The sequence below is a fragment of the Portunus trituberculatus genome, chromosome 35 (genome assembly GCF_017591435.1).
Source record: "Portunus trituberculatus isolate SZX2019 chromosome 35, ASM1759143v1, whole genome shotgun sequence".
Taxonomy (NCBI): Eukaryota; Metazoa; Arthropoda; class Malacostraca; order Decapoda; family Portunidae; genus Portunus; species Portunus trituberculatus.
The window spans coordinates 19,462,182-19,476,672 of NC_059289.1; the positions used below are offsets into that span (position 1 = coordinate 19,462,182).

At 38.0% G+C, this 14,491-nt stretch overlaps 1 protein-coding gene across 1 annotated transcript in view; it reads right to left on the reverse strand.

Moving 5' to 3' along the window:
- Positions 1-14,491, reverse strand: part of LOC123513269 (collagen alpha-5(IV) chain-like) — a 116,522-nt gene that overhangs the window by 39,902 nt on the left and 62,129 nt on the right. The window contains exons 14-16 of the mRNA XM_045270339.1: positions 7,743-7,842; positions 7,459-7,644; positions 5,026-5,146 (exon numbers count right to left, since the gene is read on the reverse strand). Of these exons, the coding sequence (XP_045126274.1) occupies positions 5,026-5,146; positions 7,459-7,644; positions 7,743-7,842 (407 nt within the window). The remainder of the gene's footprint in view (positions 1-5,025; positions 5,147-7,458; positions 7,645-7,742; positions 7,843-14,491) is intronic.

The following is a 14,491-nucleotide window of genomic DNA, read 5'->3' on the forward strand; positions in this document are numbered from 1 at the left end:
TCTGTTGCTGCTTGTGATTTTAGTAGTATCTTAATTGGTCTCACTGTTCATTCTTGATATGGTCTCATTCTGTGGATTTCTTTTACCTCCTCTTCTAAGTTCTGTCTATCCTCGTCATTTAGATTCTTTAGTAGATCTTTGAATGATTTAATTTCCTCTCTTTCCCTTCTTAGTCTATATTTTACATTTTTCTTTTCAGGTCAAAAATAATTACACTTTTTTTCTGCAATTTCCCTTACTAGATTTTCTTTTTCTTAAGGACTCCTATGATTTTGTTTGCCATATTCTCATCTCTTTCTTTCAACTGTTCTTGAAACACTTCCTGAAAAATTTTCTTGTCTTTCTTATCTTGGACTCTCCATGCTTGTACTTCTTTTTTAATCATGTCCTGTACTCTTTCCTCTTCTTTGTTTACTAGATCTTTGTTCCCCTTTTTCTTTTTCAGTTTTACCGAGTCCTTCTTCCATCTGTTTCTTGTACTTAGCTATTTCTTTTTTCAGTTCCTCATTTTCTGCTCTTAGACTAGCTTCATTTTCTTCCACTCTTTTTATCCTTTCTTTCAATTTCTGGAACTTTTTTTCCTGTTCTTCATTCTCTTTAACTCCCATACTCTCCTTTATCCATTTATCTAACATTTAATAGCCAACACTTTCTTAAATAGGGAAGTATTTGCCATATCAAAACCTTTGAATGCGCTTTCACCCTCATCAACATATTCATCCTCTTCTTCCATTCTTTCCCTGGTCTCATACCTGCATTTAGATGTAATCTCTTCCTTACTCATGCTTCTCTAACACTGTATACATGAAGACGAGTCTACACTACTCGCCCAGGCCTCTGCAAACACAAACAACAGGTAGCGGGGATCAGCTGATGCTTGGAGCAACGCTATTGTGTGTGTGTGTGTGTGTGTGTGTGTGTGTATTTACCTAGTTGTAGTTTTACAGGGCCTGGGCTTTATGCTCGTGTGGTTCTGTCTCCATATCTACACTTATCCAATTTTTCTTTAAAACAATGCACACTCATTGCTGACACCACTTCCTCACTCAAACTGTTCCAAGTCTCAACACATCTTTGCAGGAAACTATATTTTTTAACATCTCTCAGACATCTTCCATTCCTTAGTTTCTTAGTATGTGATCTTGTGCTTCTAATGTCATATTCTTCTCTCAGGATTAGTTTTTCATTATCCAATTGATCCATTCCGTTAATCCATTTATAAACTTGTATCAGATCCCCTCTCTCTCTTCTCTGTTCCAGGGTTGGTAGATTCATAGCTTTTAGTCTCTCCTCATATGTCATCCCTTTAAATTCTGGAACCATTCTTGTAGCCATTTTTTGTAGTCTCTCCAATTTCTTTATGTGTTTCTTTTTATGGGGGGTCCACACAACTCCTGCATATTCCAATCTGGATCTCATTTTACTACTTATCAATTTCTTCATCATTTCTTTGTCCATGTAGTGAAATGGTAATCCAATATTCCTTAGCAAATTATACGTCTCTCTGAAAATTCTATCAATATGGCTTACTGGTTGATTGTTTTCTTTCATCATCACTCCCAAGTCCTTTTCCTTTTTTACTTTTTCTAGTTCTACTCCATCTCCCATCTTATAGATTCCCACTGGTCGTCTTTCACTTTTTCCCATTTCCATGACATGGCTTTTGTCCACATTGAATTCTATCTCCCATTTTTTACTCCATTTCCAGATCTTGTTTAAGTCTTCCTGCAGTATTTCAAAATCCTCTTTTTGTTTTATGACTCTGCACAGTTTCGCATCATCTGCAAACAGATTTATGTAGCTGTTCACTCCCTCGGGCATGTCGTTTATATATATATGAGAAAAAGTATTGGCGCCCTGTGGCACTCCGCTGTCTACTGCTCTCCACTTGGACTTCATATCTTTAACAATCGTCCTTATTTCTCTCCCCCTCAAGTAATTTTTCATCCATCTCAATGTGCTTTCTTTTAAGCCACCCTTCTCCTCTAACTTCCATAGTAATCTTTCATGTGGCACTTTATCAAATGCCTTTTTTAAATCCAAATAAATACAGTCAACCCATCCTTCTCTCTCTTGTACTCTATTAACTATTTTAGAGTAAAACTCAGTAAAATTGTTACACATGACCGACCTTTTCTAAAACCAAATTGGCTATTTTTTAATAATTTGTTGTCTTCAAGAAACTCAATCCATTTTTTCTTTATTACTCTTTCACACATCTTGCATATTACACTAGTTAGTGATACCGGTCTGTAATTTAAAGGTTCTTCCTTCCTTCTGCTCTTATATATGGGAACCACTTCAGCTCTTTTCCATTCTATTGGTACTGTTCCATTTTCTATTGAGCATTTTATGATTTTGTATATAGGACTTGGTAGTTCTTCTCTACATTCTTTTAATATTCTGCCTGAGACTTCATCCGGTCCCATTGCCTTCTCCTCATCTAATTCTGTCATCAACTTTTTTATTTCAAGCTTGGTTACTTTAATCTCTTTCATATGGACAGTCTCTCTATTACCCTGTGGTCTTTTAAATTTGGATTCCTTAGTAAAGACCTCCTGAAATTTACTATTTAACAGTTCTACCATACTTTTTGGGTCTTACACCATCCCGTTTTCTCCTTTTAACCTTTCTATTGTTTCTTTTTGCCTTATTTTTTCATTTATGAATCTGTAGAACAATTTTGGTTGCTCCTTACATTTTTGGACAATGTCCATTTCATAGTTCCTTTCTTCTTCCTTTCTCACCTTAGCATATTCATTTCTTGCTGTTTTGAAGTTTTCCTTATTTTCTGGATTTCTGTTTCTCCTCCATTTTTTTCCATGCTCCAGCTCTTTTCTCCTTTGCCCTAGCACACCTTGCATTAAACCAATCTTTCTTTCCTTCTTCTTTGGGTCTATATTTCGGGACATATTCCCTGTGTGTGTGTGTATTTACTTAATTGTAGCATACAGGAGGGGAGCTATGCTCCTGCTGTCCCATCTCTGTTATCCCAAACTTCGTCTTAAAGTTATGTACTGTTGTCACTTCGGTCACTTCTCTATCTAAGGTATTCCAAGCTTTGACAGTTCTGTGTGGAAAACTGTAATTTTACATATTCCTCCTGCATGTGCCCTTCTTCAGTTTCTTCCTGCACCCCCTCATGGATCGCTCATCACATATTACCAAATCTTCCCTGTCAAATCTCTTTCTATCAGTCTAAATGTTGCCATCAAATCTCCTCTCCTTCTTCTCTGTTCCAGGGACATCAGATCCAATCTTAACAATCTCTCCTCATAAGGGAGGTTTTTTAGACTTGGAACCATCTTTGTTGCAGCTTGATGGATCCTTTCTAGCTTTTAAATATTCAGATTCAGTGACTAAACAATTGCTGCATATTCCAGCCTTGGACATAACATAGTTACAATGTTCTTCATCATATCCTCATCAATGTATAAAAATGCCACTCTTATATTCTTGAGTAATTATAAGTTTCTCCCACAATTTTACTTGTGTGCTTTCCCGGTGATATATCATCCATAACAATTACTCCTAAGTCTTTCTCCATGTTTCTTTTCTGAATGTTTTCTTTCCCCAACTTATAAACTCTGACTCATCTATTTTTGCTTTTCCTAAACTCCAATATGCTTCATTTTCTTGCATTGAACTCCATATTCCATTTTTTATTCTATCTGTAAATTTTATCTAAGTTTTCTTGGAGCAAGTCACAGTGCTCATTTTCATTCACCTGTTTCAGAATTTTCGCATCATCAGCAAACAGACTGGTGTCACTCTCCACCTCTTCAGCTATATAATTTATGTACAGTACTAGACAAAAATACAGCCATGTATCCACATGGTTGTATATTTTTTCTAGTACTATATATTGCAAATGTTAATGAAGCCATAACTGATCCCTAAGGAACTCCACTGTGAACTCTGTTTTGTTTCTGATGACAATCCTCATCTCCCTGAACCAAAACTGATCCCTGAGGAACTCCGCTGTTAACTCTTTTAAATGTAGATTTTTTGTCTCTGATAACAATCCTTATCTTTCTGCCCTTCACAAAATCCTGAGTTTCGACATGTCTTTTATGTGGAACTTTGTCAAACACTTTCTTCAGATCAAAGTAAACACAAACATCCCATCCAACTCTTTCTTGTAATATACCAAAAACTCTTGAAAAGAAACATGTTAAGTTAGTTGTTCATGAACGTCCCTTCCGAAAGTCAAACTGTTTGTCACTTAACAAATTACTAGTCTCAAGATACTCCATGCACTTGTCTTTGACTGCCCTTTCACACATCTTAGCCACCACACTTGCCAATGATACAGGTCTATAATTCATCAGATCCTTCCTATTACTACCTTTGTAAACTGGAACTATATTATCTCTTTTCCAGTATGCAGGGACTTTGCCTTCTCCCAGTGAACAATTTATGATACTATATATTCTGGCACTTAACTCATTGCTACACTCCTTCAATATCCAGTTTGACACACCATTTGGTCCATGTACCTTTCTTACATATAATTTATTCAACATTTTTTTCACTCCATATGGATCTCGCCCAACGTGTTGCCAATCATAACTGTCTCCACACAATCATTAAAATCATCCTCCCTGGTGTAAACTTTCTTGAAACAGTTATTGATAAACTCAGCCAATTCTACATTCTTTGTATATTCCAGTTCACTTGTTTTGTGCCCATCAACAAAATGCAACATTTTATAACAAAATACCTAGACAGTTTTAATTATGTGGGTACATGAGTGCCTATTTAGAAAACTTCATCTCTTACAATTTGAAACTGTTAAAAACTCCACTATATAATTATCCAAATGATCCAGTATATATTTCCTTTCTATGTGTACTATATCCTTCTTTGTAGGTAAAAGACAAACGTGCGGATGCAGATACCTCCTATGATGAAAATATTTAATGGATCTCCATTAAGCAAGAATATTTTGTCCATTCAGATAACCAAGATATTTGCAGTGCAAATAGCTTTTTTCTAACTGCACATGAACAGCAGCACACTCACCCCACAACTCCTGGTCTGCCCTGGAAACCTGGAGGACCCCTCTCGAAGCTCTTCTGTCCAATTTGGCCAGCTGGCCCATTCAAACCTGGCAGTCCATTCCTTCCTGGAGAACCACTCAATCCTGGGAACACACAGGACTGGGTAATGCTTTTTATTAAGACAGGAATGAGATGGGCACACACAATGTACACACACAATGTACCACATACTTATACAACATGTGTGTATGTATTTATCTACTGTAGTTGTATTTACCTAGCCTTAGTATACTGGAGGGGAACTTAACTTGTACTGTCCTATCTTTGTATCTCAAATGGTCAAGTTGAACTTTGAATTTTTTTACCAAATATCAGTTGACCACTTCTTTCTGCAGTCTATTCCATACTTCTATTATTCGGTGGAGATTTTTTTTTAAAGTATCTTTTGTAGTTATCATCCCTAATTCTTTTTCTTTTTTTTTCTATGTGTGTATTTACCTAGTTGGATTTTACTAGTTGTACATAATAGGGTTCAATCAGGGCTCATAGGTCTTATCAAATTTTTCTTGAAACATGTATGCTTGTCACTGTAACAACCTACTCACTTAGTCCATTAAAAATATCCACACTTCTATGTGGAAAACTATACCTTTTGATATCCCTTAAACACTTATTCTCAATCTTCTTTGAATGTCCTCTCGTCCATCTTCTTCTATTTCCTTTCGTTAACTTCAGGTCTTGTGTGTGTATCTTCTTAATGTTGATAACTATTTTGTATATTGTTATTAGATCTCCTCTTTCTCTTCTATCTTGCAAAGCTGGTAATCCTATTTTCTTCACTCTTTCTTTGTAGATTAGGTCATTCAGATCCAGTACACCTTTGTAGCAATACTCTAAATTCTTTCTAACTTCTTGATATTTTTTCATATGCAGATACCAAATCACTGCTGCATATTCCATCTTGGGTCTAATTATGGTGGTTATGATCATCGTACTTTTGTCAATGTAAATGAAATACCATCCAAATATTTATTATTATTTATCCCACATATGCCTTCCTCTAGTCAGGATATTTTGAATTATCAGATCTCTTTTATTTCCTTACTCTTTATTATGATTTCCTTCCCATGCAGGTCTTCTTTTACCCTTACCCATTTTTATCACATAGCATTTCTTACCACTAGATTCCAATTTCCACCTTTTGTTCCACTCATAAATGTTGTTAATCTCTAAGTAGCTCCATACAGTCATCATGTCTCTTTATTACTCTTAACAATTTTTCCATCATCTGCTAACAGATTCATGTAACTCCTCACCCCCTCCTGCATATCACTAATGTACATTTTGAAAATGATAGGTGCTAATACTGATCCCTGTGGTACACAACTTGTTAGCTTACTCCACTTTGAGCATATGTCCCAGATCACAGTTTGCATTTCTCTGTCCTGTAAGTAGTTCCTCATCCAATCGAGTAATGTCCATCTGAAACCTTCTATATGTTCCATTTTCTGTAAGTCTATAATGTGGAACTTCAATGAATGTTTTTTTGATGCCTAAATACACTGAATTTACCCAGCTATCTCATCCTTGTACTTCATCTATTACTCTTGTATAGAAATGTAGTACATTTATCACACATGATCTTCCTTTCCTAGAGCAGAATTGGCAGTTTGTTATAACATACTTCTTTCAAACATTTCACCCACTTTTCCTTGACCACTATTTCACAGAGTTTGTCCACAACACCAGTAAGTGACGCTGGTCTGTAATTTAGTGGCTCAGTTTTCTTTCCTGCATTGTATATCAGCAATATACCATTATACCATGTGTTTGTTTTTTTATCTCTGTATATTAGAACACATTTTTTACCCTCTCATTGTATTTGTCTAGGAATATTTCATACTTCTCTTGGACTTATGTAAATTACATTATACCTATTTTTGTGTAATAACTGGACTGTCATTTGAAAATACCTGCAAGTATTGTGGTTTTAATTTTATTTTATCTTATTTCTATGAAGTAAATTTAATTGCTGAGAGAGAGAGAGAGAGAGAGAGAGAGAGAGAGAGAGAGAGAGAGAGAGAGAGAGAGAGAGAGAGAGAGAGAGAGAGAGAGAGAGAGAGAGAGAGAGAGAGAGAGAGAGAGAGAGAGAGAGAGAGAGGAAGCAATGAATGAGGTATGAGAAGCATGTGGGTGGTGAAGAGGGATGTGGAGGATGAGAGGAAGAAGGCAGACCTATGATACACATCAGAGGCTGTTGTAGTCAATGACAACTATCATGAAAGAAAGATGACAAATGGCACTCTTGCTATAGATATATTTGGGAAAGCTACTTCATCAAGTAGGGATTTGATCATACATGTATATTAGAAGTTGCCTTGTAGAAGATCGAGTTACATTAGCAGACAAGGCTAAAGGCAGCACCAGACATAGACAGGGAAACGGTATGACTCACCTTGATCTCCAGGTGCACCTGGCCGACCTGGCAGAGCCTCTCCAGGGAATCCTTTAGCTCCTCGTGGACCATCAGTGCCAAAGTTGCCAGGCTGACCTTTCTGCCCTGGAACTCCTGGCCGGCCAAACCTACCTGGCCATCCCTCTCTGCCTTGTTCACCACGTTCACCTTTCTCACTGGGGGTCCCTGCAGTGTAACACAATCAATGGTTGTGATGTCATGAGGGGTTAGAGACTGTAACTCATACATGACAGTTATTTCAAGGATTCTTGACATCTACTGACCTTCAGGGCCCTCAAATCCCATGTCACCCACATCACCTCGCTGCCCTGGTTGTCCTGGCTGCCCAGGGTAGCCTGCCTGGCCTGGGTTACCTGCCAGACCCTGTAATATGTGGGATGTGTCACTGTGAGAAAAAAACCTGTGATTCACTCTTGGTATGAGGGAGAGGCAGTATGTCATCCATTCCATGGTGTGAGCAAAGGGCTGTGATCCACTTCATGATATTTTTTTTTTTTCTTTTTTATGTAGGAGAGCAAACTGGCCAAGGGAGAAAAAAAAAAAAAGGCCCACAGGGTTGCCAGTTTCCTTAGAGATCATGAGAGTTATCCAGAAATGAGGGACAAATGTCTTGAAACCTCCTTCTCAAAAGAAGTCAAGTTGTAGGAAGATGGAAATACAGAAACAGGCAGGCAGTTCCAGAAATTACCAGGGAAAGGTATGAATGATTAAGAATATTGGTTAGCTCTTGCATTAGGGAGTTGGACAGATTAAGGATGAGAGGAAGAAGAAAGCCTTGTACAGCAAGGCCACAGAAGGAGGGGAGGCATGTAGTTAGCAAGATCAGTAGAGAAGTTAGCATAAAAATAATGATAAAAGATAAAGAGATGCAACATTTCGGTGGTGAGAAAGAGACTGAAGATAGTCAGTCAGAGGAGGGAGTTGATGAGATGAAAAGCTTTTGATTCTTTCCTATTTAACAAAACTGTGAGTAAAACCCCCCTAAACATGCGAAAAGTACTCCAAACAAGGATGAATATGCCCCTTGTATAGAATTAGCAGTTGGAGGGGCAAGAAAAACTGGTAGAGATGCTGCAGAATGCCTAACTTCATTAAAGCTGTTTTTAGCATGAGATGTGAAGCTTCCAGTTAAGATTATGAGTAATGGACAGACTGAGGATATTCAGTGTGGAAGAGGGAGACAGTTGAGTGTCATTGAAGAAGAGGGGATAGTTGTCTGGAAGGTTGTGTCAAGTTGATAGATGGAGAAATTGAGTTTTTGAGGCATTGAACACTACTAAGTTTTCTCTGCCCCAATCAGAAATCTTAGAAAGATCAGAAATCAGGTGTTCTGTGGCATCCCTGCATGATCTGTTGACTTTCTGAAGGGTTGGTCATCTCTGAAAGAATGTGGAAAGATGTAGGGTGGTATCATTAGTGTAGGAGTGGATAGGAGAAGATTGCTTAAGATCATTAATGAATAATAGAGAGTGAGTGATAGGACAGAACCCTAAGGAACACCACTATTAATAGATTTAGGAGAAGAACAGTGGCTGTCTACCACGGCTGCAATAGAATGGTCAGAAAGGAAACTTGAGATAGACTTGCAGAGAGAAGGATAGAAACCGTAAGAGGGCAGTTTTGAGATCAAAGCTTTATGCCAGACTATATCAAAAGCTTTTGATGTGTCTAGTGTGACACCAAAAGTTTCACTGAAATCTCTAAAAGAGGATGACCAAGAATCAGTAAGGAATGCCAGGAGATCACCAGTAGAATGACCTTGACAGAAGCCATACTGGTGATCAGATAGAAGATTGCGAAATTACATGTTTAAGAATCTTCCTATTTAGGATAGATTAAAAAACTTTAGACAAGCAAAAGACTAAAGTGACAGGACGGTAGTTTGAGGAATTAGAACAGTCACCCTTTATAGGAACAGGCTGAATGTGGGCAAACTCCCAGCAAGAAAGGTAGAAGTCAATATACACTGTTGAAAAAGTTTGGCCAGGTAAGGTGCAAGCACAGAAGCACAGTTTTTTAAAACAATAGGAAGGATTTCATCAGGTGCATAAACCTTCAAGGGCTTAGGCCAGCAAAGGCATGGAAGACATCATTACGAAGAACTTTGATTAAAGGCATGAAATAGTAAGAGGGAGGAAAGGGAGGGACAAGCCCAGAATCATCCAAGGTGGAGTTTTTAGCAAAGGTTTGAGAAAAGGGTTCAACTTTAGAGACAGATGAGGCAGTGAGTGAGGAGGTGCAGAAGAGAGTTGGGGGGATGGAGAGGGAGGGTGTAGTAGTTTTGCACGTAGGTGGGAACGATGTCAGAGCAGGTGGGTCGGAGGAGTTAGTGGCAAGATTTCGGGAAATGTTAGGCAAGATAAGGGAGAGTGGTAGGAGGTGTGTAGTGTCAGGAATCTTGCCTCGTGTGTATGTTAGCAGGGAATGGTTGTCTAGGGCCATTGGTGTGAATGATCGGGTAAAAGGGATGTGTAAGGATGTGGGTGTCAGCTTTGTGGATGTATGGGATAGGTTCTATGGACAAAGGGATTTGTATGCTAGGGATGGTGTGCATCTGAGTAGGAAGGGTGTGGATGTGCTGAGTGGATGTCTGGAGGGGAGTTGGGATGGAGTGTAGGGGGTGAGGTAGCAAATGCATTCCAGAAGAAAGATGTTAGACATAAATTAGATAGGATAAACAGAGATAGTGAAAAGATTAGGAAAGATTTCCAGGTGCAAATAGGAGAGAATAAGATTAGGATTCCAAATAAGGAGACAGCATCTAGGAAGGTAGCAGGACTTAAATGTTTTTATGTAAATGCCAGGAGTCTTAGGAACAAGAAGGACGAGTTATCTAGTTATATAGTTGAGGAGGACTTAGATGTTGTATGTGTCACAAAGGCATGGGTAAATGAGGAAAAGTTTAGGAAAAATAGGAAAGAATATGAAGTAGATGGATACATTATGTATTTACACCAGAGAATTGGTAGGATAGGTGGAGGAGTAGTTATTTATGTAAAAAAAATCCTTCATTTCCAGTCAGGTTAATGGTATTAAGGTAGATAACAGAGTAGAGTCCTTATGGCTGGATGTTAGAGTAAACAAAAGTAAGGTTATTAGAGTAGGAGCTTTTTATAGTCCACCTAACCAGTCAGCAGATGTAGACAACCTTATGGTAGATGAGATAAATAGGGGGTGTACTAGTCAAACAATTATCTTAGGGGATTCTAATCTTAAGTCAGTAAAATAAGTTTATGGAAAGTTCTCAGGATAACTATTTAGTGCAGATAGTAGATAAACCTGCTAGGGGGAGGAAGGTTTTAGACATAGTACTAACAAATATTGAGCATTGTTTAAAGGAAGTTGAGGTAGGAGAGACTTTAGCAAACAGTGACCATCATATAATTAGATTTATCATTAACTCCAGTAGGGATAATATAGTGAATAAGACTAGAGTCCCAAACTATCAGAAAGGCAATTATGGTAGGTTATGTCAGTTATTAGGAGAGGTAAACTGGGAAGATAGTTTTGGAAATAAAACTGCACAGGAGATGTGGGATATTTTAAGGTTGTAGTAAAGGGTATAGTGATGCAGTGTATCCCTTACAAAGATATAAGGCAGAGAAACAGGAAGCCATTATGGTGGACTCACGAGATAGGTAGACAGATCAGAGAGAAGAAGAGGGCATATAGAGAGTTGCAGAAAAGTGGGGAAGATGTAGATTTGATTAGGTACAGACAGGTCAGGGATGATTTGAGTAAGGTTATAAAAAAAAAAGTAAAAGGCAGGCAGAGATAAAACTAGCTAGAGCTGGGAGTAAAGATCCCAAAAATTATATAGTTATTACAAGGTCAGTGATAAAAGAAATAAGGATAGGATTGGACCACTCAGAAAAGATGGTGTAGTAGTGGATCAAAATGAAGACATAGTAGAATTATTGAATGAACAATTTTCTTCAGTATTTACTAGGGAAAGAATAGGAAATCCTGTTACAAACAGTGCGACGAGTAGTTTAAGAGCTTTAGAAAATATTGATATAAAACCGGGAATTATTAGGAAATTTATTCTTGAACTAGACGATAGGAAAGCTAGTGGTCCTGATGAGCTACATGCCAGAGTACTTAGGGAGGGTGTAGACAGTATTTCTGAAGCACTTAAGTTAATCTTTGAAAGATCACTTAGGTTTGCTGAGATACCTCAGGACTGGAAGTTAGCTAATGTTACTCCAATATTTAAAAAGGTAGGAAGGATGATGCGAATAATTATAGACCGATCAGTTTAACTAGTATAGTATGTAAGATACTAGAGAAAATCATTAAGGGTAGTATTTGGGAGCATTTAAATGAGAATAGATTAATTAGAGATACCCAACATGGCTTTAGATCAGGGAGGTCCTGTCTTACAAATTTGCTCGATATCTTAGAATATATTACCAAGGAGTTAGATGATGGAAATAGCATAGATGTTATATATCTAGATTTTAGCAAGGCGTTTGATAAGGTACCGCATAGGAGGCTAGTGTACAAATTGAGACTACATGGGATAGGGGTAGGTTAGTTGATTGGATTAGTGAATGGCTTTCTGATAGGAAACAGAGAGTAGTATTAAATGGGGCAATGTCTGAGTGGAAGGAAGTGGTTAGTGGGTACCCCAAGGATCAGTGCTAGGACCTCTTCTTTTCTTGGTGTACATTAACGATTTAGATATAGGAATTAGTAGCAAAGTATCAAAGTTTGCAGATGATACTAAGATAGCATGTGCAGTACAGGGTGAAAAGGACAATTACAGAATACAACGAGACCTGGACAGGCTGATAGCATGGGCAGACAGGTGGCAGATGGAGTTTAATTCTAAAAAGTGTCAGGTTATGCATTTAGGTAAAGACAACACAAACTTTAGCTTTGAGATGGAGGGATGTTGGCTAGAGGCAGTAGAGGAGGGAAAGGATTTAGGAGTAGTGATAGACAGGACTATGAAATTTTCAAAGCAATGTTTAGAAGCAAGAAATAGGGCAAATAGAATCCTGGGTTTTATAAATAGAAATGTTAGTTATAAAAGTAAGGAAGTGGTGTGTAGCTTATATAATTCCTATGTTAGGCCCCATTTAGAGTATTGCATACAGGCCTGGTCATCCCATTATAGGCAGGATGTTAGAAGCAGTTCAGAGAAGAGCAACTAGGATGATACCAGAATTAAAGCTCCTGGAGTATAGAGATAGATTAAAGGAATTAAACATGTTTTCATTTGAGAGGAGATGTATAAGAGGGGATATGATCGAGTTATTTAAAATGTTCTCAGATATAAACTACATAGATGTGAGATCTTTCTTTACCTTAGAGGAGGGAAGTAGGAATAGAAATCATGGCAGGAAGATTAGAAAGCAAGGCTGCAGGTTAGATATAAGAAAATATTTCTTTAGTCATAGAAGACTTCTGGAATGCATTGCCAGAGAGGGTTGTAAATAGCACTAGTTTGACAATGTTTAAAAACAGATTAGATAAGCACTTAAATTTATTAGATTTATAATTATGTACAGCGCTGCATGATAGTTTTTATAAGAAATTTACTATAGTTAAACAAGACATGATCCCCATGTATGGGGATCAAAGATTGTAGAGGAATTCGCCGCAGGACTTAACCCTGTTAATGGGCCAAATATTTAGAATTAGTGTATAATGTATTGTGTACTTGTAAGTGTATCTTTAAGTACTGATGACGAGGTCGCTGTGCGACTGATACAGGATAACCTAGATGGGCCCTGGTGGCCATTTGTTATCCTATTATTTATGTTATGTTATGTTATATGTTTTGAGATGGTGGTGGTGCCATCAGGATGAAATAAAGAAGGGAAAGATGAAGAAGTAAAGTTGTTAGAGATGTTTCTGGCAAGAGATGAAGAAGTAAAGTTATTAGAGATGTTTCTGGCCAGATGCTAAAAGTCTCGAGGGGAGTTAGAGCTTGAAAGACTTTGATATTTTCTATTTATGAAGGAGTGTTTGGCAAATTCCAGAACAGACTTGGCATGATTCTGGGCAGAAATATAAAAGGCATGAGATTCAGGAGATAAAGGCTCAAGTACCTTTTGTGGGCAATATCTCTATCATGTATAGCACGAGAAAAGGCTGTGTTAAACCAAGGTTTAGAAGGTTTATATTGAGAAAAAGAGTGAGGAATGTATGCCTTCATGCCAGACACTATCACCTCTGGTATGTGTTCAGCACAAAGAGATGGGTCTCTGACCTCCTCAGGTCCCCACAACCAGCAGAGGCAAAACACCAGAGGCACCACCGCTTTGTGGGATCATGAGGAGGGATTGGAAAAATAGGACACGATACAGAAAAGAGATTGTGATCGGAGGTACCCAACGGAGAAAATAAGGTAACAGCATAAGCAGAAGGATTAGAGGTAATGAAAAAATCAAGAATATTGGGTGTATCTCCAAGACAGTCAGGAATATGAGTAGGATGTTGCATTAGTTGCTCTAGGTCATGGAGGATAGTAAAGTTGAAGGTTAGTTCACCAGGATGGTCAATGAAGGGAGGGGAAAGCCAAAGCTGGTGGTGAACATTGAAATCTCCAAGGATGGAGATCTCCATGAAGGATAGAGGAACAGAACATGCTCCAGTTTGGAAGTTAAATAGTAAAGAATTTACCATAGTCAGAGGAGTTAAGGGAGAGATATACAGCACAGATAAATTTAGTTAAAGAATGACTATTGAGTTGAAGCCAGATGTTCCATGTGGAAAACTTGGAAGATCTGAAAGCAAGTTAAGTCGTTGTGTAAATAGACGCAACATCCAGCTTTGGAGCGAAAATGGGGATAGGGAAAGTAGGAGGAAACAGAGAATGGGCTACTGTCAGTTGCCTCAGACAGTTGTATTTCAGTGAGGAAAAGAAGATGAAGTTTAGTAGAGGAGAGGTGGTGTTCTATAGATTGAAAATTAGATCTAAGACTGTAAATGTTGCAAAGTTAATGAGGTCGAGGAAGGTGTCAAGACATTTTGGATCCCCATCGAGAGAGCAGTCCAACAT